Source organism: Leuciscus leuciscus (assembly GCF_965113295.1).
Source record: "Leuciscus leuciscus genome assembly, chromosome: 2".
Lineage (NCBI taxonomy): Eukaryota > Metazoa > Chordata > Actinopteri > Cypriniformes > Leuciscidae > Leuciscus > Leuciscus leuciscus.
This window is the reverse complement of record NC_138726.1, coordinates 5,686,323-5,712,536: the sequence shown is the minus strand read 5'-3', so window position 1 is coordinate 5,712,536 and position 26,214 is coordinate 5,686,323. Positions and strand designations below refer to the sequence as shown.

Here is a 26,214-nt window from a genome sequence, read left to right as displayed (position 1 = left end):
CGTGTGCGTGCGTGCATAGCAAGTACCAAAACCTTTACCAAGTTTCGTATCATTCTGATGAAGTAAAAAATTCGAAATAAAACGTAAAAAATTTTGGTCAAAAATGACAGAAGAGCACACTGACCAAAAGTGAACTGTACTCGGATGACTTCCTCAGATGGTTTCGGTTTAGTTCTCATTAAATGAGTTCGTTGGGTTGACTGAGATTGTTGGGAGCATTCACACTTTTCCTAAAATTGTAAACCAGACTCAGACCCTTAAAACTAAGTGTGAAAACACTATTAAAATACAGATTCCTAAAAAAGGTTTTACAGCCCAATGCTATTGAAGAAACTGGCTCTTTAGAAAAACATCTGTGTACGAGTCCTTTCCAAAGTTATTTCACGAAAAATATTTCACGAGCCTGGATGTATAAACAAAAAGACTTCACTTGTAGCTACCATAAACTGACATAAACAGCACTGAGCCGATCCGTATTTATTAATGTGGGTTTGTTGGTGAAGTTTACCTCTGTGTCACACAGCCACCATGTTTATGGAGCACTGGAAGAGAAGGCAAATGAGGCTAAATTACATCTGGGACATGACCGGCTTTGAAGACACAGAGGTTAGTCTCGCACACCCATGTTGACTGAGAAAACTGTCAATATAAGACATGTTGATAAGATAATGATGTGGGTTTATTAATGTTTTGTAGGCGTGTTATATTATTTTCTAGTAATGAGTTATTATCCTGAGGCTTGGGTGTAAAGAATTAAAAGATGTCCTTTTTTTATTGATTCATTGCCATGAAATCAAACTGTTTTTCACTGTTTTGTTTTTTTGTCCTGTTTTGTATAGGAGAAACAAAAGGTTTGGAAATTGGTTCATTCATAGTATTAACTGAATTTATTTATTTCCTAACCTTACAGTCGCATTTTAGTACTAACAAATTCTTCATATCTTTAAAAGTCGTCTTCAAGCATTGTCGTCACATTCTTGCTTGTGTAAAGTATTTCACCAGCACTACCTCTCGGTCTGTTGTTGTGGAGGTCTGGGAGATTCCTCTTCTCTCTTCCTCCGGCCTTACAGGTCAAAAGCTGCTCACTTTCCTTTCGGCAGTCACAGTCTTTCTGGGCTTGCCACTGTTTATGTGGATAAAATGAGGAGGTGGAACTAATAAAACCTAAAGCTGCTGATTGTGGAAAGGAATATGTTTTCAAGGTGCTGAGAGCTTTTGGTTTTAAGGATTATACTTTCACTGAACGTCTAATGTGTTGCTATTACCAGAATTTCTGTTCTAATCACTGATCATGCACATGGCTGCTTTTTGGCTCCATAACCAGTTATCTCTCTCCACTTTTTTTTTTTTTTTTTTTGATTTTTTTAACTGGTTTAATTCCTGTACTGTACGTGTTATGAATTGCTTTCTCTGTTTTTCCCAGAGTCATCCTAGAGCAGAGTATGAGTTCCATGTCATGAAGAAGTCCTTGAAGAAAGAGAAATCTCCAAAGGTATGTCTTTGTGAATCTACAGATGACCATTCACTGAGGCATATTGCAAACAGAAATGGCAATAACTTTCTCAAAAATCCAAGATATAATCTAATTGGCTGGCTTTACACAATTTCTGGGTGTCAGGGTGATCTATATCTCCATGATAAAACAGGTATTTTCACATTTCAACAAATTTGTCACAAAGGCACAGTTTAGTCTTGTGTGTGTACATAAATAAGACCAACTGTGTGTGTGTGTGTATATAGTTTGTCATTGTTGATCAGTAGGCCCCTTGTCCAAGTGGGTAGTTCTTGGCTGGAATAATCTACAATGTGGACCAGACCATATGCTGATTCAAAAAAAAAGTGCATTTATTTGTGCTTGGCACAGCACAGGCAGTGCTGCTCTTACAATGTTTTGGTCTGTAGACTTATGCATGCCATCCTTGCTGTCATAGGGATGTCTGGATTATTGGGTTTTATGCTCAGTAGATGTTGACCTAGTTGCAGTATAAATGTTATGTGACAGGACAGCTGTAAAGCATGTCTAAGGGCTTGTTTTCCTCTGCTTGGCTTGACCCTATCTGTCCCTTCGCAGGCCATAGCGTGTTGGAGGATTGCTTAAGCTCCTGTTGCTAGATGTATGTGTAAAGGTGTATGTTTTTAACTCACATTTGACAATTCATGTCTTGTTTCTAGACTGGAAATGTGAAGCTGACATGCACAGACAGAATGCCAGCTTACATGACCATTATCGTCATGATGATTTTTTTGGTAAGACCTGATTCATTTATTAGATTTATTGTGGTATAATGCTATATTCTTTTGCAATAAATTGAATTATGCTAGACTTATTTAGTAGTTCAAGTACTTTTTGTTCAACAACCAGTCAATTTATTTTAAATATGGGTGGCCATCACGCTGAAATCACACGAACAGCCGAATACAACTCACTTGATCTCATTAAGCCCCCTATTATCAGACATTTTCATTGCAGAATAAATGTACATCTGTGAAGTGTGTTTGGTGTTGGAAACCTAATACATTGGCTTTTTCACGATCCTGCATCTAATTGGTGTTAGTAAATCATTAGATTATGTCTTTTCTTATTGTGTGCATTTGTGTGCTCAATGCAGATCTTTGTGACCTTGGCCATCGTGTTTGGTGTGGTGCTATACAGGGTCTCCATTATGACAGCCCTGCACATGAGTTCCACTCCCACTTTCCGCACTAATATACGGGCCACCGTTAAAACCACTGGGGCTGTCATCAACCTTATCATCATCATCATCATGGATGAGGTCTATGGAGCAATTGCACGTTGGCTCACTATTATGGGTACGTCTGGATACGGTTTTCAAGACATTTAGCTTGTTGCAAAAACCTGTGGTTACAGTATGTGCTGTTCTTTTCAACTCATCAGAGGTTCCAAAAACTGACAAAAGCTTTGAGGAGAGGCTGATCTTCAAGACGTTCATACTGAAGTTTGCAAATGCATTTACCCCTATTGTGTACCTGGCATTCTTCAGAGGCAGGTAAGAGCATTGGACCAAGCAGTCACTCTGAAACTATCAGTTATTAATAAGTCTGCAATGGGATTCGCTTTGTTAGAGCGACAAGCTCTGTTTCATAACTTGGTGAGCTGCCCTGCTGTCTACTGCCTACATTTGAATCGAATTTGAAATGCCGTATAGATAGTAACTCTCTACAAATAGTGATCTTCACATGAAGAACGTGAGAGATTTTGATGTTAACATGTTGCTAGGATAAACCAAACTAATTAAAAACCATAAAAATATCACAGCACACAAATACTGGGTAAAATAATAGAGCTCAGGGTGGCAGCATGGGGATTATCAATGTTAACACAACACACACTGAATCATTTGTAGAGGTTTAATCATGCATGTAGGAAGGATTGAGTTTTGCAAGAGCATTGCAGTAGTCCAGTCTAGAGATGACAACAGCCTTGACAAGGAATTGTGCTGCATGCTTCATGCTTCATGCTTCATCCAAAATCCATGTGTCTAGATCCCAATGATTATGTATAACGGAAAGGGGAAGGGGCCAAGCACTGAACCCTGAGGTACCCCCATGGAAAGTTGATGTGATTTAAGATGCTGCTCCCTTCCAAGATACCTTATTAATAGTAGGTTCTGTGGATTAGCATTAGCAGACAGCAGGACAATTGATCTAGGTGCATCTTTTGCCAGCCGCAAGGGCTTCAGTGACAGAGAGATGGTCTCCTGATTCATTTCTGCTTTCGAGTGTCTGCTTTTAAATTGGCAAAAAGAGATCAGTGACTTATGATACTCATTTCACTAGGAACCTTCGATTGATGCCATTTTCTCTCTTGAGTTTGGTTTCACAAAGAACATCTGATGTCCAGGGGTTAGTGGGCGTTTTGTGCAAACAGGCCTGGAGGAGGGAGGACAGATGATGTCTAGACAAGATGTTCAAGTGGATGTAAATGCATTATTTACATAAGAGAGGAGGAGCTTTTAGCATGGTGAAGAGAGGTAGGTGCGTACGGAAAAAAGATTGGTGGGTAAGAGGGAGTGGAGGTTATATTGGAAGAAAACTATAGTGTGCAGCAAGGTGGAAATCACAAATGTGCAATGCAATGGATTAACAAGGCCATTGTCTGTGGTACAGTTACTTGTGTAAATGAGGCCCAATAGGTTTCCTGATTTGTAAGTTGGTGAGATGGTGAGGTTAAACAAGCTTATTCAGGTGACTGTATAACCAAGAACCACAATTGGGCAACCAGCTTCAGGGAAAGTGGATAATAGCCAAGCTGATGTCGAGGATGATATATAACGACCTACAGAATTACTGGCATAGTAATTGCATAAAATTTAAAAGGCTAATTTGTTTACTCCTGACTTTTGCATTTCCAGAGTTGATGAGGAAGTGCCAAACAAGATCCGTTGTCTCTTGCTATTAAAGGGGGTTGAAAAATGCACAACACATAAAAGAGAAATGAAGGTAGAAATAAGTGCCTTGTTCGTATAAGGACTTGTACAAAAAGTTCAGTTGCACAGGTACTCATCCGGGTCATTACATAAGTTAATTATTCAAACAAGGAGGGCTTCACATAATAAGGATTGTTAAGACCCTGACACACCAAGCCGATGGTCGGTCCTTGAGCATCGGCCGGCCCAGTTTTTGTGGTGTGCTCCGTACCGTCAGACCCCGTCAGTGGGCTTTTTGGCCAATTGAGCATGTTGAATTGGCGTCCGTCAGTGAGACAGAGAACTCTAATTGGCTGTTCAGCTTAGCAAACGAGTCAGTGTACGAGAATAAAAGCAAAAGTGATAAAAGCGAGCAAAGAAGTCAAGACGACACAGACAGAAGGCTGTTATAATTTTATGCCATCTTACCTAAGCATTCCAATGCACAAATATTTTCATAACAACATCAACCGTCTGGAATGAAGAAAGTGATCAACATGAATGATATTCAAAATGGTAAACAAGCACTGCTTTGTTAATGGTTTGTATATCTGCAGTTCTAGTTTTGGTTCCTTTTTGAAAGACGAATATAGACTGTTGAAACCTGCCGATATAGATAGTAATTTCCTTACATGCAGGCTCAGAACGCACATGCTAGGTGACAGTCAGCTGTAGTCTATGCGGTGTGTTCAAGCGCAGCTTTTTAGCCGGCACGAGGCGACAACACGTTCGGTTTTCATCACCGTTAGTTCTTTTAATGTCGGCATGGTGTGTCACGGCTTGTGAGTTATCAGTATTGAATTAAAAACCGCTAAACGCCTTTTGGATTAGCGAAACAATGCATATATTGCCAAAGGCTGAAACAAAAATACTGCAAGACTGGGACTGCCCTTCAGTACAAGAGCAATTAAAACACCAACAACTCCTTTTTTAATACTCTAAACAAAAGAAACAATGTATTACGTATACACTTACTACTGCAGACTTGTATTGGCAAATCACTTTGCTCTTTTATGGTGCATTCACAGTGACTCCCTGCATTCCTTCCTTTCAATGGTATTTAACTGGCACTGGCAGTTACCTGTCTTTGGTATTCACAGCTTCTTATACCCCCTCATGCGCCACTCAACTCCAATGAAATCGCAATCACTCTAGGAAAATGGTTGTTTATCATCATGTACACCTGTCACTGTGAACACCCTTTTAGAATTTGACCAAAACTGGGTATTGTCCTTGCTGGAAACCAGCTTAGACCAGCATGAATTTCTATGTGTGCCTCCCATGCTGGTTTTTGGTTTCTGAGCAGTATAATATTGCTCCCCCCCCCCCCCCCCCCACACTTCCCTTTTAAAGTACCTTTACTGTAATGTCTGTTTTGTGAATCTCCACTTGCATTTGTGCAGTGGCTGGTAAATTCAGCTCTTGACCTTCCTCTATCCAATGCCTCCAGACTCATCGGACGCCCGGGCAAATATATCTACGTATTGGGGTCTTACCGGATGGAAGAGGTGCTTATCTCGTTTTCAACTTCCTTCTTTACGTGTGTGTGTTTGGTTTTCAAGAGTGAGGAGGAGTCATAAACTGTGAAATAATTTCCTGAAGATAAATGACCAGTCTCATTGACCAACTGGTGTGTATGTATGTATGTATGTATGTGTGTATAAGCAAAATCCATTCTGAGCCATACTCTATTTTTGGAGTCTTGTAACCACATCATCATATGAAAAATAACTTGCCAGATTGTCCTAGTTACCTCAGTCCTTATGACTAACACATGCGAAGGTTTGTACACCACAGTAACTGACTGAAGTCTCTCTTTGTCTCACCCTACAGTGCGCTCATGCCGGCTGTCTGATGGAGTTGTGCATTCAGCTCTGCATCACCATGCTTGGCAAACAGCTCATCCAGAATAACCTGTTTGAGATTGGCGTTCCGTGAGTACATTCAGCATAGAGAACATGTAGGCACATCTCTAAGTCATTATTCCCTCATAGAGGAAAGATATCTGATCAATTTCCACTCTGCATTATAGGCGTGGTGTACATTTCTAGACATGCATTCTTTAGGGAATAGTTGTAGGCTACTTTGTTTTTCATACCAGAGAATTTTTAAAGACCTTGCATGATCCTTTCTTGAAGCTCTTTTCATGGACAAACCTTGCTGACCTATTTTGTGCCATGCTTGCAAATGCATTTTGTTGTTCTTGGACAAATGCAAATATACTGCATTTTAAGCTTATCTCATGCAAATGGTTCTGAAAGTAACACATGGTAAAAGACATACATCCAGCAGATCCAGACAGAATCTGCAACAAAAAAAAATCTGATTTTCTGAGCAAAGTTTTGGGGAAATCTGCAAAATGTTAAGTTACACGTCACAATTTCTGGGTCCAATTACTCCTTCAGAGCCCAAAAGCAAACAACAAACTGTGCGAATATACGCTCACGGGTTTTCACAAAAAAACAAAACAAAACAACAACAGCATGATCCTAACCTTAATTTCCATAGCGAAATCTCGATTGACCAGACAGTGAAATAATGTTTTTATGAATCTTTAAAATATTGGTGTCCGGGATGCCATGAGTCCAAACACTGAGTTTTTAAAAGCTTAGCATAAAGATGTGCTAGATATAAATAATGCTTTTGAACTCACTTCAGTTCCCATACGTCACAACTTAACAAGACCTAGTCAAGACTTTACCTACTGTAGTAAGTGTAGTCACAATTATTTTGCTTGCAAATTCACTTGATATTTTTCATGTGCTTAATTTTTTATTTTTTACAAAAATCTCAGTAAATAGTGTTTATTGCTATCTGTTGTTATATCAGTGCATATTAATATCAATATTAAAATATTGTTCTTATAGTTTAATGCAAAATCAAAAGCATTTTTTATTCCTACTTTTTGGACTGCTTGGTTGGAAATATTGTTTTTCTGATTTGAAAAAAATATATACATGTCGCTCTTTAGCCATTTAAGTCATATAATAAAAGGTATAGATGTAGGTATTACAAAATGTAAAATTAATTATATATATATATTTATTATTTATTTATTTATATTTAAAGAAAACTCTTATGCTCACCAAGAATACATTTATTTGATCTAAAAATAAAGTAAAAACAATAACATTAATATTATTAGTATTTTTAGACAACTATATTCTGTTTTAATATATTTTAAAATATAATGTATTTCTGTGATCAAAGCTGAATTTTCAACATCATCACTCCAGTCTTGAGTGTCACGTGATCCTTCAGAAATCTTTCTAATATGCTGATTTGGTGGTCAGTTATTATCAGTTATTATTGATGCTCAAATATTAATAATCAGTTTAGTGTATTCTTGCTGAATAAAGTTATACATTTCCTTTTGTTTAAAAAAAAAAAACTTTTCACAAACTGTATGTAGAATATATTATTAAAATGGCGGAAAATAATACAGATGTGTAATTTAATCTGATCTGAGCGTTCGTGAGGGTCTGCAAATGAGCTCATCATGTAATGAATATGCTTGAATTCAGTGATTTATTACTGTATGTGTGTCACAGGAAACTGAAGAAACTGCTCCGACAACGCAAGATAGACAAAAAGCATCAGGAAGAGCTGAACAAAACGCTTCATCGCCACGAGAAGGACCACTTCCTTGGGCCCTTTGTCGGACTCAACCCAGAGTACATGGAAATGAGTGAGTCAGAACACAATACGCGCCCACACACACACACACACACACACACACACTTACAGATGTATAAACGTTTATTTCCATTCTCTCCTGGTCCTGCTGGCTCTGTTTTCTGCACTCATGAAGGAACTTGGCATCATTACAGATGTATCATAATTACAATTTCCGATGATGAATTATTAAATCCGTGCCGTCCACAAACACTAATTGAAATGTCTAAACACAACTAGACAGATTTATACACCTCATCTGTTCAAAGCCCTAGTATACGAGTGTAATTCAGACAGCATGCATGGTAAACAGGGTAAATGCACATCCATGCGGTGAAGGATCTGCAGTATTATTAATATAATACGTGGAGTTGGTGTGTTACCGGCCCCTCCTCTTATCTCGCCTCATCTGTGCTTCAGCGTGGGCTGGACTTCTGCTAAGAGAGAGGCATTATGGGTCCAAAGGGGGGCTGGCAGAGCAGTGTGAGATTATGAGCTTTAGTTCTGGCTTGAATTCATTAATAACACCCCGCCCCCTCACCTACCATCCTCCATCCATACTTCTATCACTCCATCTCTCGCTGTCTCTCCCGTCCCGTTCCTCCATCTTTAAACCATACTCCTCCTGAGACCCTAAACTGGTTTCAGGAGCATCAGACACACTAGAAGGAAACAAAAAGGATGTTAGTCCTTGTGAATTATTCTGTTTTTGATTCTTAAAGGGGTGGTTGATTATGATTTCACTTTTTTAACTTTAGTGAGTGTGTAATGTTGCTGTTTGAGCATAAACAACATCTGCAAAGTCACGGCGCTCAAAGTACAAAGCAAAGGGAGATATTTGCTTTTAAAGAAATCGCTTTTTAAGGACTACAACAAACGGCTGGTCGGGACTAAACGAGCTTCCTCTCGGGTTAGTGACATCACTAACCCTAAAATGTACATAAACCCCGCCCCCGGGAATGTGATTTATAGATTATCATGACAGAATATGCTAATCAATGACTAGAAGACAACTACACATAAGCTACATAAATTCATCAACTAACCATTCAGAAATGTTGTTTTGTTGTCACTTCTTCTTGAGTCTCTCCATCATTGTCTGACTCCGGTTGGAACTTTTTGTAATTTTCAAGACACAAGCTGTTGTAGCTCCGCCCCCTGTGCCGGGAGCAGCAGCTCATTTGCATTTAAAGGAACAGACATAAAAACGGTGCGTTTTTGCTCACCCTCAAAAAGTGACAATTTTAACATGCTTTATAAAAATATCTGTAAGGTATTTTGAGCTAAAACTTCACATACACACTCTGGGGACATCATTTTACTTGTGAAAAGGGCATTATACCACCCCTTTAAGTTTCCCAGCGTACCAACATCTGATTTATTTTAATTATATCTGATAAGATGTTCTCTGTAATTCTAAATAATTCTGAGTTTTGCTTCAGTGGAACTTCTGTGGAAGCTGGATGTTTTTGTTTCTTTCTCTTAACTAGTCATTCAGTTTGGGATGGTGACCTTGTTCGTGGCCTCCTTTCCGCTGGCTCCGCTCTTTGCTCTACTGAACAACATCATCGAGATCCGTCTCGATGCCAAAAAGTTTGTGACGGAACTGAGAAGACCGATTGCTGTAAGAGCAAAAGACATTGGTCAGTATCTTCACACCGATTTTCAGTGCATCCAATGCTTGTTTGTTTGTTTGGCAATTATGTAATGTAAACATGTTTGAGTGTCTTTTGTGATTTATACTCATAATAAGACGCAACTAAATATACATACTCCAAAATATGGGGACAGAAAATGCCCCGTTTAAGCTTTTTATAGGACTTATTTATAACCTGTGATACACACAACTGCAAATGTGATATTGATTTTATACAACAGCTGAATAAACAAGAACTTAATATCAAGTGACTTTCATTTTAGATCGTATGTGTTCTTTTCGAAACCTTTGCAAATCATTTGTTTCTGATCAGTGATTCGGACGGCATATTGAACTGACGTGATTTGAGTAAACGCTTTAAGTCATAATTATTTCGAAACGTTTCCAAATTTCAACTGCTGTCAACCCATAATCCAGTGTCTATGTTTTTTTTTGTCGAACTCAGATCAGTTTTATAAATTTGTAGACATTTTTAATGCCACGTTTGTATAATTAAAAGGGAGAGTTGTAGTTAAAGGAACCGTATGTAAGATTGTGGCCAAAACTGGTACTGCAATCACTTTCAAATTACTGTAGAGCGGTGTATCCCCTCCCCCTCCCCCCTGACTCGAGGTTGCCATAGGCTGCAGGATCCAGCAGGAGCGTTTGTAGCGGAAGCTGTGGTAACTAGAGCAGAGCTGGCAACCCGGATGCCGAAACACTACTGACTTCGTGATTGGTAGATAGGTGGAGGGTGGAGCATCAGGCCAAAACACAACATGACAACATCAACATCAGTTGAGGGCTGCAACTTCACTTTTTAAATGACAATATCCTGGCCGGACTACTGTTGTCAGTGATATAAGTATTTGAAATGAACATGATTTCTTAATGTCTAGTGACACATCAGGGCCATTTTATGATTAATTGAAATACATTTCTTACATACGGTTCCTTTTAATAGTCTCTTATTGGCTTGATTAACCAAACTCTCCATAAAACAAAAAGTCTTACAATTTAATAAAATAACGCATATTATACAGACACGTATTAGATGATTTGTAAGTTGCATTTAATAGATAGCACTTTTAATAAACCATTTGTTATTGGTTTGTAAAAGGTGTTTTTATGCATGTTTTTGCAGTGTTCATTGCATTTACACAGTTTTGACCAGCAGACGTGAGTCACCAGCGTGTGGTGTTTCCAGCGCTTCGAAACAGTGAATCATTTTGCAAAGCAATTGATTCAAAGTTTCGAAAAGCTTAGTTTCTCTTATCAATAATTTTAGACACAATATTGCATGTTCTCACCAATGAATATAGTTCCAAACACCGCCACATTAGAATAGTTACGCATCTAGTTTAGTTGAGCATTGTTGAGCAGTTCAGTTGAGTGAATGATTCAATGACTCACTCCTGCAGAGACTCTCACCTGCTTCGTTCCTGAATGGCTGAGTTTAACTCCTCTTTTTTTATGCCCTTCTCTCCGTCTTGTTCACTCGGATGTACATCTTTGCACGAGTGCCCACTACTCGTGGTACCCTTGAAATGTGTTTACTTGATTACTTGTGGGTAAATTAAGTACGAGCACTGCGAGTTGCTGTTATGATGCCACAATCATGTTGCATTGTGGTCTATGGATCTGCCTGAAGTGTACATACGAGTGGAATCGCTCCCTCTGTCAAAATCGAGGGGTCGAGGGTCTATCCAAATAAACTTCCTTTAAATCCCTTGAGGGGAAGTGCTTAGGGAAGTTCGTGAGTATATAGTTGTGTCCCAGATGACGCACTATGCACTTATACATGTACTCAACCATGCAGTGTATAAGTTTTATAAGGTTATTTTGTAATTTAACATCAGAGTCTGATGCCCCTCCCCCTCCGGTACATAATTAAAGCTGTGACAGTCGAGCGCATGAAGCGCATAAGTAATTAAGACAAAGTGCATCATCAGGGTATTTAAAGTACACTTTTTCTTTTTCTCGCACTATTTATATTGCAAAACCTCATAGAGTAGTGCATAAGTACAAGAACTGGGGCACACCTTATGTCTAAAAGTGCAGTTAAACGCAGCCAATGATCTGTTTCGAACGGATCGTTTGAATGAATGATTTAATAATTCACTTATTAAGACTTTCTTTCACCTAGTGGCAGTTTAACAGTAGTTTTTAATTAATAATTTTATATTTAAAATATTAATCTTATAACATTTATGCAGTTTTCACTTCAGGCATCATCTGTGACACTTCTGCAGTGCAAAAACAAACAAACAAAAACATTATTTTGTTGATAGTGATTTATTTTGATTGGTTACAGCCTTTTAGTGTTTTATCAAACGTATTCTTCATCTTTTGTCAAATTCTTAAATTCAGTCAGTAAATTCAATTAGAATAATACGATTATAAAACAAATTGTCCTTATAAAGGGGGGAAAAAAGTCCCTTTAAATCAAATTACGGGAGCAAATGCCACCCCTTAATTAAAAGTTCATTTCTTTTACTGATTTGGCCTTTCAGATGTGACATCTTTGTGTTTTCATCATGTTTTATTTCTTGCATTTACAATGGAGTAATGGATATATATATAATATTATATTATATACCTAACTTGCCCTGCTATGGGGTCAGTGTTAGTCAGCGTGTGGTAAATGAACCGATTCTTAATTTTCTGGGAAATTATGTAAATGTTCCATAGCTTTTTGTGAAGCCAAATCTAAAGGTATGTGTCTATCTATACAGAAACTGACTTTTACAATGAACCAACCATGAGAAATATTCACTGGAGTGTGACAACTTGCCCCAGACTCCCCTAACTGTCTTTAGTATGATGCATGTTTTCAATGCAATACACTGTTTAATCCCAGTGAAAGGCTAAAAAGGGAAATTATGTTCAAGATTAAGCTGCAAATGATTATATTACACCAAGGAAAATGGCTTGATATACACTGATCCCCATGTTTTATGACCGTCATTCATCACCACCTAGTGGTAATATGTGCCTTTATGGCTGAATCTCATGAAACCTGCTTATGTTAATTCTTTTAAGATTGTTTTTAAGATGATATTTTTAAAAAGTGTTTATTTATTTTAATGACGATTAAGGGATTTACATTCAGCCTTACCCAGCTGCAAATATAACACACAAATATGTGTAATCTAATGTCTGGTCTGTGTTTCAGGAATCTGGTACACTCTTCTCAGAGGACTCAGCAAAGTGGCCGTCATTGTTAATGTAGGTTTACAGTTCCCTGTGTTTGTTCTGAAGCATCAGCTGTGACTGTGATGAACCTGTCATGAAGTGTGTTCTGCTCAGCTCTCAAAGTAATTCATAGTGCTGGAAAGTGTCAGTATATTGCTTCTACTCAGAGTTATGATTTTACACAGGTGTGCTATAAACTTTTCTAAATGATCTGACTTCATTTTCAGCAGGTGAAAGAAATCTGCCATTACTAGAGCTGTGTTTAAATCCCCCCCCGTACCCTCATTCACTATTCCCTACAGTACTCCACTAATATAGTTCAGTTGAAGGAGTGAATCCGGACACTTGAGTTTGCATAGTTTGTGCTGTTTAATAATCATTTGAAGCTTAGCTAACTGGCAGCTCCAGTAGTAATGAAAAGATAGATCTTGAACTCTGTCATTGAGAAAGCTTAATTAATAATCAACTAAGAAGGAATTTATACCTGAAGCCATAATTAGACCAGCGGTTTGGAAAATGGATGATTGAGCTGTGAGCGCCATCTTCTGGTGAAACACGGGAATTCATTCATGCATTATGGGTATTTTCTAGCTGTTGATATTGGTTGTACACCCAGTGCATTATGGGTTTGAATGATAACGTCCACTATGGTTTCGGACACTACTATAATTGTCTGTCTCCTCAAATAATGCCCTATTTAAGGCCGGGTATAGGGGGCGATTTCAAACACAGCCTTGGAAACGGAGTATCAGAGACACACAAACGCATTAACTCGTGTTCCTGTGTCCCTCTCTAGGCGTTTGTGATCTCCTTCACCTCTGACTTCATCCCACGCCTGGTCTACCAGTACATGTACAGTCCAGACGGGACTCTTCACGGCTTCGTCAATCACACGCTCTCGTACTTCAACGTCAGTCACTTCCAGCCTGGCACTGAACCCCTGGAGCCGCTACACCTGGGATACCGCGTCGACGTCTGCAGGTGCGCAAGCTGTTGCTCTGTGTGGAGATTAGGTGTACAGTGTGACTGTATATTATATTCATAATGTTTACACGATCCACAGATATAAAGATTACAGGGACCCTCCATGGTCTGACACGCCGTACGAGTTCTCACGAGAATTCTGGGCCATTCTGGCGGCGCGATTCGCTTTCGTCATCGTCTTTCAGGTCAGGACCTTATTCATTAAACACCAATCACAAAATTATAACTTTTTTTGATTTTTTTGATTACTTTCTAGATTAATCTTTTTATTATTGTTGTTGTTGTTTAATATATTTTAATTATAAAAATGATCTAATTATAAATAGAGCTGTCAAATTGATTAATCGCATTGTATGCGGTGTATGAGTGTGTGTGTGTGTGTGTGTGTGTGTGTGTATAAAATAAATATACATACACATATATAGTGTGTGTGTGTATATGAATGAATACATAAATGGGGCACACAAACACACAAGTAAAATTATATAAACAAAAACTTATGTTAAGATTAAATTAATCGTGATTAATCAATTTGACAGCACTAATTATAAATTATATTTAATTTATTAACATTAATTCTCACATTAGTATAATGTCTAAAATCAAATTTTCTTTACTGTCCATTTAAATTATTTCTACCCATTATTAAAATGGGCATAAATTAATTTCAGATACTTCTGTGATCAGTGTTATTTATATACTAATATCATATTACTTAGTGATACTTGACATATTTTCAATTTAGTTTGTGTTTTAGGAATTTTGTCATGTTTTATTAGGTTTATCCCCCCAAATATTTCAATTTAGCTTTCTTTTTATTTAAGTTTTAGTACTTCAACTTAAGGCAACATATCTAATTTACATTTCAGTTTCTAATATTTCAGCTTTATTTCAGTTAATGAAACCTATACTGACTGTAATACAGTGGTGGTCAAAATTGATGGCACCCCTGATAAATATGATAAAAAATGGCTGTAAAAAATAAATCTGCATTGTTTATCCTTTTGATTTTTCCTTCAAAAAAAGTGCAAAAATCGAACCTTTCATTGAAGTAGAAGAATTGAAAGTGGGGAGTAAATCACATTATAAAATAAATGTTTTTCTCCAAAACACGCTGGCCATAATTGTTGGCACCCCTAGAATTGTTTATGAGAAAAATATCTCTGAAGTATATTCCCATTAATATTTACCTTTATTTAGCACACCAGGGTGACTAGGAACATGAAATTGTCCAGCTATGACTTCTTGTTTCACAGGAGTTTAAATATGAGGAAACACAAAGGCCAAATTCCCTTAATCATCCGTCACAATGAGTAAAACCAAAGAATATAGTTCTGATGTGCAGCAAAAGATTGTTGAGCTTCACAAAATAGAAAGTGACTAAGAAAATAGCTAAAGAATTGAAAATCCCCATTTTGACCATCAGGGCAATAATTAAGAAGTTCCAATCAACTAAAGATGTTACGATTCTGCCAGGAAGAGGACGTGTGTCTATATTGTCTTAATGCACGGTGAGGAGGAGAGTTTGAGTGGCCAAAGACTCTTCAAGGATCACAGATGGAGAATTGCAGAGATTAGTTGAGTCTTGGGGGTCAGAAAGCCTTAAAAAAAATTATCAAACAACCCCTCTATCCCCACATGTTGTTTGGGAGGGTTTCAAGAAAAATCCTCCTCGCTCCTCCAAGAACAAACTCCAGCATATTCAGTGGTCAGACACGACTGGATCTTCAAAAGGGACTGGATTCTGTGGTCCGATGAAAAAAAGGGCTTTTTGGCAGCAAACCCAGTTCAGTGCACACAGGGATGAAGAGTACCCCATGCCTACGGTTAAATATACTGCTGGATCTTATATGTTGTGGGTTTATTTATTTGCTGGAGATCCTGGACATCTTGTTCAGATACATGGTATTATGGATTCTAGCAAATACAAACAGATAAAAAATCAAAACCTGACGGCCTCTGCTAGAAATCTTATAATGGGCCGTGGCTGGATCTTCCATCAGGACAACGGTCCAAAACAAACATCAAAATCAACACAAAAATGGGTAACTGAGCACAAAATGAAGCTTTTGCCATGACCATCCCAGTCCCCTACACTGAACCCTATAGAAAATGAGTGTGGTGAACTGAAGAGAAGAAGCACCAACATGAACTTGTGAATCTGAAGGATCTGGAGAGATTCTGTATGGAGGAATGGTCTCTGATCTCTTGTCAGTTATTCTCCAAACTCATCCGGCATTATAGGAGAAGACTCAGAGCTGTTATCTTGGCAAAAGGAGGTTGCAAAAAGTATTTAATAACAGGGAGCCAACAATTATGGCCAGCGTGTTTTGGAGAAAAACATTTATTTTATAATGTGATTTTCCCCCCCACTTTCAATTCTTTTACTTCAATGAAAGGTTAGATTTTTGCGAATTTTTTTGAATGAAAGATCAAAAGGATAAACAATTCAGATTTATTTTTTACAGCCATTTTTTATCATATTTATCAGGGGTGCCATCAATTTTGACCACCACTGTATATGCTTACAAGTGTACTTTAACATTAAAGTATTATTTTTTTTCTATTACAGTTAGGCTAAATGTGCCTAATTCTCATGAAAATAATGTCGTAATGCAAAAAAAGCTTAATGCTTATACAATATACTTTACTTTTGATATGCAATAGATCATTTTAATCTTTATTTCTTGTGATTTTTGTGATACAATTTGACCTAAAGTCAAACCAACATTTATTTAGACACTTTCAACAGTTTATTCTCTATAGTTCAGAAAATGGTACTAAAATATGACAAGAAGAACTCAAGAGTTATGAACTCAGTTGATATTTCACTGGTTTTGTCCATCCTTCTGTTAGACGGTCTCATAAATGAATTATGTTGAATATCTGTCAGCTGTTAAATTTAACTACACAATTAGATAATACCAGTTTAGCTCAACCAATTAGCAAGCAATGCTTCATTTAGTTCAGTCTGTGTGTTAAAAGAGCATTAGCAATTAAAGAAAAAACACTTCAGCAAAACATGTTCAGGTCAAAGTGTCTGAATGATTTTTGGTCCCAGATTTGTTACTGATAGTCACTGTATGAAGAATTTTTGGGTATAATATGTCACAGTTTACTGTATTTTGCTATCCTCACTTACATACATGAACTATAGTGTCCTGCACCCACTAGGAAAAAAATATCAAAAATGATATCTTGTGTCTGAATAATTGTTGGTTTGACTGTATTTCTGGACTCTATAGTACGAGTGTTAATTCTCTCTCTTCTCTCTCTGTCCAGAATGTGGTAATGCTGATGAGCGACTTTGTGGATTGGCTAATCCCAGACATTCCCAAGGACATTAGCGTTCAGATACACAAGGAGAGGAACCTCATCGTTGAGTTGTTCATGAAGGAGGAGCGGGGCAAGAAGTACAGGAACACCATCGGTGACCCGAGTCCTCAACCGTTGCGCTCGCGTCCCAGTTCACAGGCGTAGACCAGCTGATCTCCATCAGAGAACTCAGAACAAAACGCGACCATCGAAGAAGGTCACATGACTGACACCTCATTTGCATACCATTTCCTTCGGTCTGTTAACGAAACGCTCTGTTTAATCTTTTTTTCTCTCAGCTTTATGCAGTCTGCAGGTTGGTTCAGAAAGAGGGTTCGTATCGTGTAGTTTTGTGACACATCGCTGCTTCAGCATTTTATCTGAAAAATAAAATAAAAAAACGACGCTTTTATAGGACTTTTAACATGAAATTGTAACGTTTATGTTTGCGTTATTAATAGGATAGGACTCATTTAAAGAGATTTTTAAATGATTTTATTATTAGACATTTCATTCAGAATATTTCTGCCCGAGTGAATTAGCAACTATCGATATCATGCCGTTTCCTTTTTAGGTTCTAAGAAGTAGTTCTGCACTGTCATAGTAATGAATGTTTCTGTTTAGGCTTTAGCGTCTATCAAATATAGACATAAAACACTACTAATGAATCAAAGTTACTACAACCTCACTTGGTCTTTTCTTTTTTTTTGCCAGAATGCCGATTGATATTTTCGGCAGCATGCAAGAGCTTGGTTTATAGGTAGTGCATCTGATAATGCTGTTAATAAAGGGTTCGCTGCATAGAAACCCATGACGTTCAAGAGGCCTTAATAATCACGGAAATGCGCTGCATTTATTAATATTCAATCGTATGGACAGAGTTTTGCGTCTGCCTGTCTGAATGTTTTCTCTCTCTTTTCTTTGATGAAACGGCAAAGATGATGGAACCGATAATATATTGGTACAATATGTTGCATGTGTCTTCCATTCAAAGTAATTATGTGTATCTAAGAGCGTGATGAATAAAAGAGTGGTTCTAATTGAAATGAATATAATATAAATATAAAATATAAATCCATATAAATGTTTTTTCCTCACGTACTACAGAATTTTTTTTTTTTTTTTTATGCATCTCCAAAAAGGCTTTGGTTCTACCTTTATTAATAAATGTACAATGTAAACCTATTTTTAGACTGTTACATCATCCACATACTGTTTACCTCTGTGAAAGAATGTCTTTTGTGTCATCATGGAGTTTGAGTATTTTAAAAATGCTAATGGGAAGTCATGACTGTACTTTTGCTTTTGAACTGTTTCTAAAATAAATATGTCATATACATTTGGTACGTACATGTTTATTGACTCTTTTGCTGACTGGAAAGGCCAGTTTCATGTTGTTGCTTGAAAAAGAAACTTGATTTTTCTTTTTGTTGCCTGCTGCTCTCCTTCCAGTTAAATAAGAAACTTATTGAACTTTTTATTGATATAAAAATAGCTTTACTGGTAAGAATTGTATTTCTGATAATGTGAAATTGGAATTTCAACTACTAAGAAATCAATTCTTGATGTCAACAATGCTTTGAACACGGCAAAAATTGCTTTTCTTACTTAGTATTTTTGTGTTGTTTCCAGTCCAAATATCTACAAATTCTTAAATCAAGATGCATTTACTAAAGTAGTAAAAGGCCATAAGATATTATATCTTGTTTTCTGGGGGAAATAAATAAAAATTAAGTGAGTTGTTGCTTAAAAAAGCAAAATTATCTGCGAATGGGGTAAGAAAAATGATCTTGTTTCTGTTTGAATTACGGCTATTTTTCTTACCCCATTGACAGATCATTTAGCTTTTTTTAAGCAACAACTTAATTTTGAGTTATTTCCCCTGAAAACAAGACCGAATATCTTATGGCATTTTACTTTTCTGGCAAATGCATCTTGATTTTTTTATATATATATATATATATATATATATATATATACATTTATATTTGGACTGGACAAGACACAAATACGAAGTAAGAAAAGCATTTTTTGGAGTGAATGGCAGCGGATGGTGACATTTCACTAGTGAAAATACAATTACAGATATCAAGAATTATTTTTTTTCTGCTAGTGATGATATCATTGTTAATATCAAGATTTTTTTTTTTTATTATTAGTGGAAACGTAATTCCTAATATCAAAAATTAGCATTTTAACCAGTAAACATGTAATTGTTGATATCAAGAATTCAAAACCTGGGAATGAATAAGTCAATACGGCTTGCCATACGGAGGTAATTTCAAATGCAGTGCCCTCCTTGAAGTGTGATTCATTTTGGGAATCGATTCTTTTGGTTCAAAAAAATGTCATCAGCTGAATCATCACTCAAAAGGTTTCCACCAAGTCATCTCTAAGCTGGAAATACAGGTTTTAATAAAATGGTGCTTATTAAAAAAACTATTCTGTTTCGTTTGTGTGTTGATCATGCAATTATAATCATCCAGTGATATATTAGGCTACATTAGCTCTTTTCTCTCGGTTCAGTCCAAATGAACTTGTTCAACAGCTCAAATCATTGGTTCTCGGATAATTACGAATGTTCTGATCGGTTCTAAATTCAGTCAGAATTATTACAGTTTCTCACAACGACTTATTTCAGAATGAACTTAATGAGTCAAAGAGTTTTTGACTCGAGACTCGCTAAGACTGATTCAGTGTGATTCGTGAACGAATCGATACAGTCCAAAAATCCAATTGAAGTGAACTGTTGTTTTTGTCACTCTCCCGAGGAAGAAGTCATTCACTTGTTTTGGCAATGTACCCACACAGAGATTTTGTGTCACATTTTTATCCAATCTTATTTTGTAAGTGACTTTTCTTTCTGGTTTAAAGATGTTTTCTTTGGTTTGTTTGACTACTCAAAAGAGAAAACAGGACAACATCATTTATTTGTGTTTCCTTCTAGCTAAATTTCACACACATAAAAATGTACTGGCTCTAAACCTTTCTTTTCTCTATTAAAAGATGATCTTCCATGGAAACTATCCAAAGCTCTGTTAACCCCAAAGCATTGAAAACTGTATATTCATCCTTTTTGTCCTCTAAATGCATTGCATTGTTCATGTTTTTTTGTTACCCTGGCAACTTATTTGTGTCTGTGTATCTTTTGTCTTTTTTTTTTTTTGGTCTTTTTTTAATTTTTTTTATGTTTATCTGTATTGCTTTAATGCTTTGTAATGTTTCATAAAATAAAAATAAAAAACGTACAAAAATCCGACTCGAAAGAACAATTCGTTCAAGAGTCGGACACCTATGCGTTCAAACGATTCATTTTTACATACACACATTACAAAAAAAGACTCAAGATTCAAAAGAACGAATCGTGTGTGTGAAGCAAGTTACATATAAAGTGAAGTGCGTTATTGGCTGGCGTCATTTCTTGCTTCCAGTTGACTAACTAAAGCGGTGGATTTGAGGGATTTCCACGCTGGATCGCGAGAGTTGAAAGTGAAAGCGTTGGATGAAGCGTTCGGCGTCGTGCGGTAGCGCGTTGTACCACTTGTGTTAGCGTTCAAACACACCGATCATGGACACGAGCGGGTTTAGAGCGATGTTACTAGATATATCCAATAAACTTTCCGAGGAGAATGTGGAGAGTTTAAAGTTTTTGTGCACAAAAATCGGGAAGAAAAGGCTGGAGAAAATAAATAAGGGAATCGAACTTTTCGATTGCTTGATCCAAAGAGCTGAAATTGGGCCCAATAACACGGACGTTTTGCGAAAACTTCTGAATGACATCGATCAGACAGTTCTTCTGGACATAATAGAGGATTATGAGACACACGCGACCCGAATCCCCGATGGACTGGATGAGAAAGAGCGAGGTTTGGATGTTTTTACTGAACTCTTGCTACTCATGTAACACTGTTCTCTGACAGCAAAGAGAGATAAGGCAGTTAGTCAGGGTATTTTTTGTTTAACTCTCTAAATGCCTCTTATTTAAAGTGAAACGATAGCTTAAGGGCAGCCTGGGGTGTAATGTCAATGATATTTCTAGGTATTTTATCGTTTAGTTCCACTGATGTTTACTCTCGCGGCTTCCGTCTTATCACCAGTGTGTGAAATGGCAAGCCGAATTAACATTAATTTTAAAACGAATACTTCCTCATAGACGAAGTCTTCTTTGTGCTTGTGTGTTTAACATCATGAAATAGAAGAATGGAACAGTCTACATCTGTCACTATTGGAATAATGAGTAGGCTATCTAATATAAATATAGCCTAAGGGATGCACGATATTGGTCACCATATGTTATCTGCCAATAGATGTACATTTTTAATGTTATCATTATCGGCCTGATAAGAAAATTTGGCCGATATATCAAAGCCGATAAATAATGCTTATTTATTGTTAAATGAAGAAATGAATCAAATTAAATGATTAAAAGGGATGTAAGGGAATAGCTAAATAAAATGAAAGGTTATATAGGTCTAATTGTAGTTATGACTTATTCAAATTAAGTTATTTGCAAATATTATATTATTTTAAAATGTGCACGTTCACTCTTATTTGATTCGTAAATTCATCATTTTGACATTGATGAGCGCTGTTAGACCACGAGGCAGATCTATCTAAACATTTATATGCCTGAAAATTTAACTTTTAAAACGTGTCATCCTAACGACAAACAGCTTTACTGATTTTACACTAAAATTATAAGATAAGACAAATACAATGAGAAAAATATGATTAATATTATTTTTTATAACTCAAATACAAAATAATATAAATAATACAAAATCATTGGCTCTGGTCCACCTATGTAGTTATATTTTAGTTGTTCTACTTTACTATATGTACTATAACGTAATCCAATAACTTGTATCATTTTCACTGATAACTATTAGGCTATATTAGAATAGAATAGTTCATAGTGACAGATTTTGAGTTCCAGTCTTCTAAATCATTTCTTGTAATTGCTCATATTTTCAGTATTATGCACGAAAGTGGATTTTTGCCAATATTTTTCAAATCTTATTTCTTTCCTCAGGCCATCTACCTCACGAACCGCTAAACGCCTTCACTTGTGCAATACACAACACTATATATACTCATATTTATTTAGCATACTTATTGACATTCTCTTGCATTTGTAAATAGCATACCTGTGCATACATATATTGTCTATTTTTGTATGTTGTGTATTGTTTATCACAGATTACTAAATTGTATAAAATTATTTAATTTACAAGTGTCGTTTGTGATTTTTATTTATCATGTAAGCCATAGCTTCTGACCATTAAATAAAACCACTCGTGATTTTACAATTATTGCTTTATTGAAATACAGAAGTAACTTAGTTATTTATCACGGTATATAATACGTTATATTATCGGCAAGGCATTTCGGCATAATTATTTCATATTGGGCTGATGCCGATTATTACATTTTAAGCCTTTATCGACCAATTCCAATGCCGTGCCGGTCATATCGTGCATCCCTAAGGAATCTCTTGGCTCATGCATATGATATGTGTTTTTCTATGGCCAATATAATGAACAGGTTTGAAATAATGCTGTTAAATATAATACAATTTACAGTCATTAACCTTAAAGCCTACTGTAAAGCCTACATAAAGCTTCTAAATGATCAACAGGATCAACACTTTGCTGAAAAACCTGATGCACAGAAACGACATGCCTTCTGTCGCCTGACTGACACTTCATTTATTTTTTGCAAGAAAAAACCTTTTAGTGTCATACTAAAAATGTGACCCTTCAGGTCATGGTTCTTCATGTTATTTTGCTGTGAAATTAATGATTTGTATTAAAGTAAATATTTGGCTACATTCACACAGCAGGTCTTAATGCCTAATTTCCAATTTGTTTGCTATATCTGATATTTTTTAACGACCAGCTTACAACTTCTTTTAAAGGTGACCCATATCCTCTCTCTCTCTCTCTCTCTCTCTCTCTCTCTCTCTCTCTCTCTCTCTCTCTCTCTCTCTCTCTCTCTCACTCACTCACTCACTCACTCACTCACTCACTCACTCACTCACTCACTCACTCACTCACTCACTCACTCACTCACTCACTCACTCACTCACTCACTCACTCACTCTCACTCACTCACTCACTCTCACTCACTCATTCTCAAACTCTCACTCACTCACTCTCACTCACTCACTCACTCACTCACTCTCTCACTCTCACTCACTCACTCTCACACTCTCACTCACTCACTCTCACACTCTCACTCACTCATTCTCACTCACTCACTCTCACTCACTCTCTCACACTCTCTCTCACTCACTCACTCACACTCACTCACTCACTCTCACTCACTCACTCACTCTCACACACTCACTCACTCACTCACTCACTCACTCACTCACTCACTTTCTCACTCACTCACTCACTCTCACACACTCACACTCACTCACTCACTCATTCTCACTCACTCACTCTCACACACTCACTCACTCACTCACTCACTCACTCACTCACACACACTCACTCACTCACACTCACTCACTCATTCTCACTCACTCACTCACTCTCACACACTCTCTCACTCACTCACTCTCACACTCTCACTCATTCTCACTCACTCATACTCATTCTCTCACACTCTCACTCACTCACACTCATTCTCACTCACTCATACTCATTCACTCACTCACTCACTCACTCACTCTCTCACTCACTCACTCACTCACACTCACTCACTCACACTCACTCATTCTCACACACTCACTCACTCTCACACACTCACTCACTCTCACTCACTCACTCACTCACACTCTCACTCACTCACACTCATTCTCACTCACTCACACTCACTCACTCACTCACTCACTCACTCACTCTCTCTCTCTCACTCACTCACTCACTCTCTCTTTCTTTCTCACTCACTCACTCTCTCACTCACTCACACTCTCTCACTCTCTCACTCACTCACTCTCACTCTCTCACTCACTCACTCACTCACTCACTCACTCACTCACTCACTCACTCACTCACTCACTCACTCACTCACTCACTCACTCACTCACTCTCTCACTCACACTCTCAATAAATAATACTATACACTTGCCGAAACAACCCAAGGTAGACGTACTGACCCGGAAAAGCTTAGGCCGAACGCATCAATCATATCAAATGTGATCTGTCAGGCTTTTATTGAACATTTATTTATACATCTGTCAATCATCATTGAATTGCATGGCATTATATGTTTTATGTTGAGATGGTTTCTGTGTCTCTTTTTAGAAAAAATAAACACTGCAACTGCAGTAATAGTTGAACATCTGGGCAAAAAGTGGCTTCAAGTTGGAAGAAAACTGGGACTTCAACCCACTCAGCTGGAAGGAATCCAGGAGAAACACATCCGTGATCTTGAGGAACAGGTCCAGGAACTCATCCGAGTGTGGATGAAGATGCGGAAAGAGAACGCCAGGGTGGAGGAGCTCATCCAAGCTCTCCGAGACTGCAAACAGAACCTCACCGCTGACCTCGTGGAGAAGAAACTCAGAGAGCCTTGAACATCATCACACTTTCTCTGTTTCCGACTTTTCCGGAAGCGGTTGTATTATAAAGGGAGAGAGCTTTGGGATTAATAATGTGAATTTCTTTTTTTTTAAATGCAAATGAACTAAATTAAATTAAATCTTCTTGAATTAATTTTTGGTGCACCCTAGTTAAATGAAACGATTAGTTAATATATGTTATATTAAAATATTATTATATTGCAGAAAATGAAATCTATTGAATAATGTCTCTTATTAGCAACTTTTCATTCACCCTTGGGAAGCATCGGGATTTTACAGTTTTTACAGAACACACTCATCATACAACACTGTTCTTGTATTTACTGATTTTGTGAAAAGAATCTAGTTGTTATGACAAATGAATAAAAGGACTTTGATGATGTATGAATGAATAATGTATAGTGTAGAGAGTGATCATTTAACAGATTGTAAGAGCACATTTTGAGCCATGCACTTTTCATAATAAAGGCTTTTTACTGGCATTGATGGTTCCATGAAGAACATTTAACATCCATTGCATTAAATATTCTTAATGGAAAAAGATTCTAAAGGTTCTTTTAAAGATTTTTCGGAACCCCAAATTGTTCTTGGAACCTTTATTTTCAAGAGTGTATCTTGTATTTATTCTATAGTTCACAGTATAGAAATGCTTGCATCTATTATAATAACCATGTTGTTCCATCTGCAGCAATTCTCAGATTAAGATATTGTACAAAATGGTTGTAAGTTCAGTTCAGTTCTCAGAATCACTCTCACACACCAGCATGTTGAACATGTTTCAGCAAGTCGTCGCCTGACGTGTGTTTTCAGCTCCTCCAGAAATCTTCCTGGAGATTATAATGTATTATTTTGAGTCATCTCTCTTTGTCCCACACTGGCTGTATAGGTTGAGTTTGGACCGGCCACACTCTTAGAAGGAATGTGTAGAAAAATTACACAAAATATGTGTAACACTTTAATTTACACATTTTGTGTCAATATTAACTAAAAACGTGTTGAATTTTTTTAACCTATTTTACACACATCTATGTGTAGTTTAAAATTTACACAACTTGGGAATTTACTCAAAGTATTTAACACAATATTATGAGTAGACTGATGTGCTTACACACTTCATGTTTTTTTTGTTTTTGTTTTTTTTAACGCGACCGATATTTAAATTAGCTAGTTGAACCAATAAGGTCTGGTGACTTTGAGGGAACAGAATCCAGTTCCAGTCAGTTCAATAGTAGATAATAGTGTGTGAATGACAGCAACTATTTTGTTTTTACTTCTATATTGTTGAAAATAAAACATTTATAACATATCACTTCGTTGTCGACCACCCCCTCGCATCAAAACTGTTCGTGGAAACTACCTTTTTTTACCAGGGAGGAGATGATTCGCGGCGAATCACGCCGGTGATGCTAGCAATATTCTAGTATATTAAACACAGGTTGTGTTATTTTTAA

The 26,214-nt window shown here is 37.0% G+C and overlaps 2 protein-coding genes across 5 annotated transcripts in view; both read left to right on the top strand.

The window, feature by feature from the left end:
* Positions 1–18,571, top strand: part of ano1a (anoctamin 1, calcium activated chloride channel a) — a 63,827-nt gene extending 45,256 nt beyond the window's left edge. For 3 of the 4 annotated variants that reach the window (XM_082160910.1, XM_082160911.1, XM_082160908.1), the window contains exons 13-26: positions 524–606; positions 840–851; positions 1,424–1,492; positions 2,173–2,247; positions 2,610–2,811; positions 2,897–3,008; positions 5,878–5,935; positions 6,261–6,361; positions 7,979–8,115; positions 9,593–9,745; positions 12,914–12,966; positions 13,730–13,914; positions 13,997–14,102; positions 17,200–18,571. In XM_082160910.1, coding sequence (XP_082017036.1) covers positions 524–606; positions 840–851; positions 1,424–1,492; positions 2,173–2,247; positions 2,610–2,811; positions 2,897–3,008; positions 5,878–5,935; positions 6,261–6,361; positions 7,979–8,115; positions 9,593–9,745; positions 12,914–12,966; positions 13,730–13,914; positions 13,997–14,102; positions 17,200–17,397 — 1,544 coding nt within the window. In that variant the 3' untranslated portion in view covers positions 17,398–18,571. The remainder of the gene's footprint in view (positions 1–523; positions 607–839; positions 852–1,423; positions 1,493–2,172; positions 2,248–2,609; positions 2,812–2,896; positions 3,009–5,877; positions 5,936–6,260; positions 6,362–7,978; positions 8,116–9,592; positions 9,746–12,913; positions 12,967–13,729; positions 13,915–13,996; positions 14,103–17,199) is intronic. The other variant, XM_082160909.1, reaches the window with a different exon arrangement.
* Positions 18,572–20,564: 1,993 nt separating this feature from the next.
* On the top strand, positions 20,565–25,245 carry fadd (Fas (tnfrsf6)-associated via death domain). The gene is made up of 2 exons (XM_082161061.1): positions 20,565–21,098; positions 24,486–25,245. The coding sequence occupies exons 1-2, from the start codon at positions 20,801–20,803 to the stop codon at positions 24,755–24,757; spliced, it is 570 nt and encodes a 189-aa protein (XP_082017187.1). The 5' UTR covers positions 20,565–20,800; the 3' UTR covers positions 24,758–25,245.
* The last annotated feature ends 969 nt before the right edge of the window (positions 25,246–26,214 follow it).

Excerpts from the sequence above, each read along its gene's own strand:
- fadd (XM_082161061.1), top strand. The coding sequence starts at position 20,801 with ATGGACACGAGCGGGTTTAGAGCGATGTTACTAGATATATCCAATAAA. Across the intron at positions 21,099-24,485 it reads ACTGGATGAGAAAGAGCGAG|AAAAAATAAACACTGCAACT; the intron begins GTTTGGATGTTT and ends GTCTCTTTTTAG.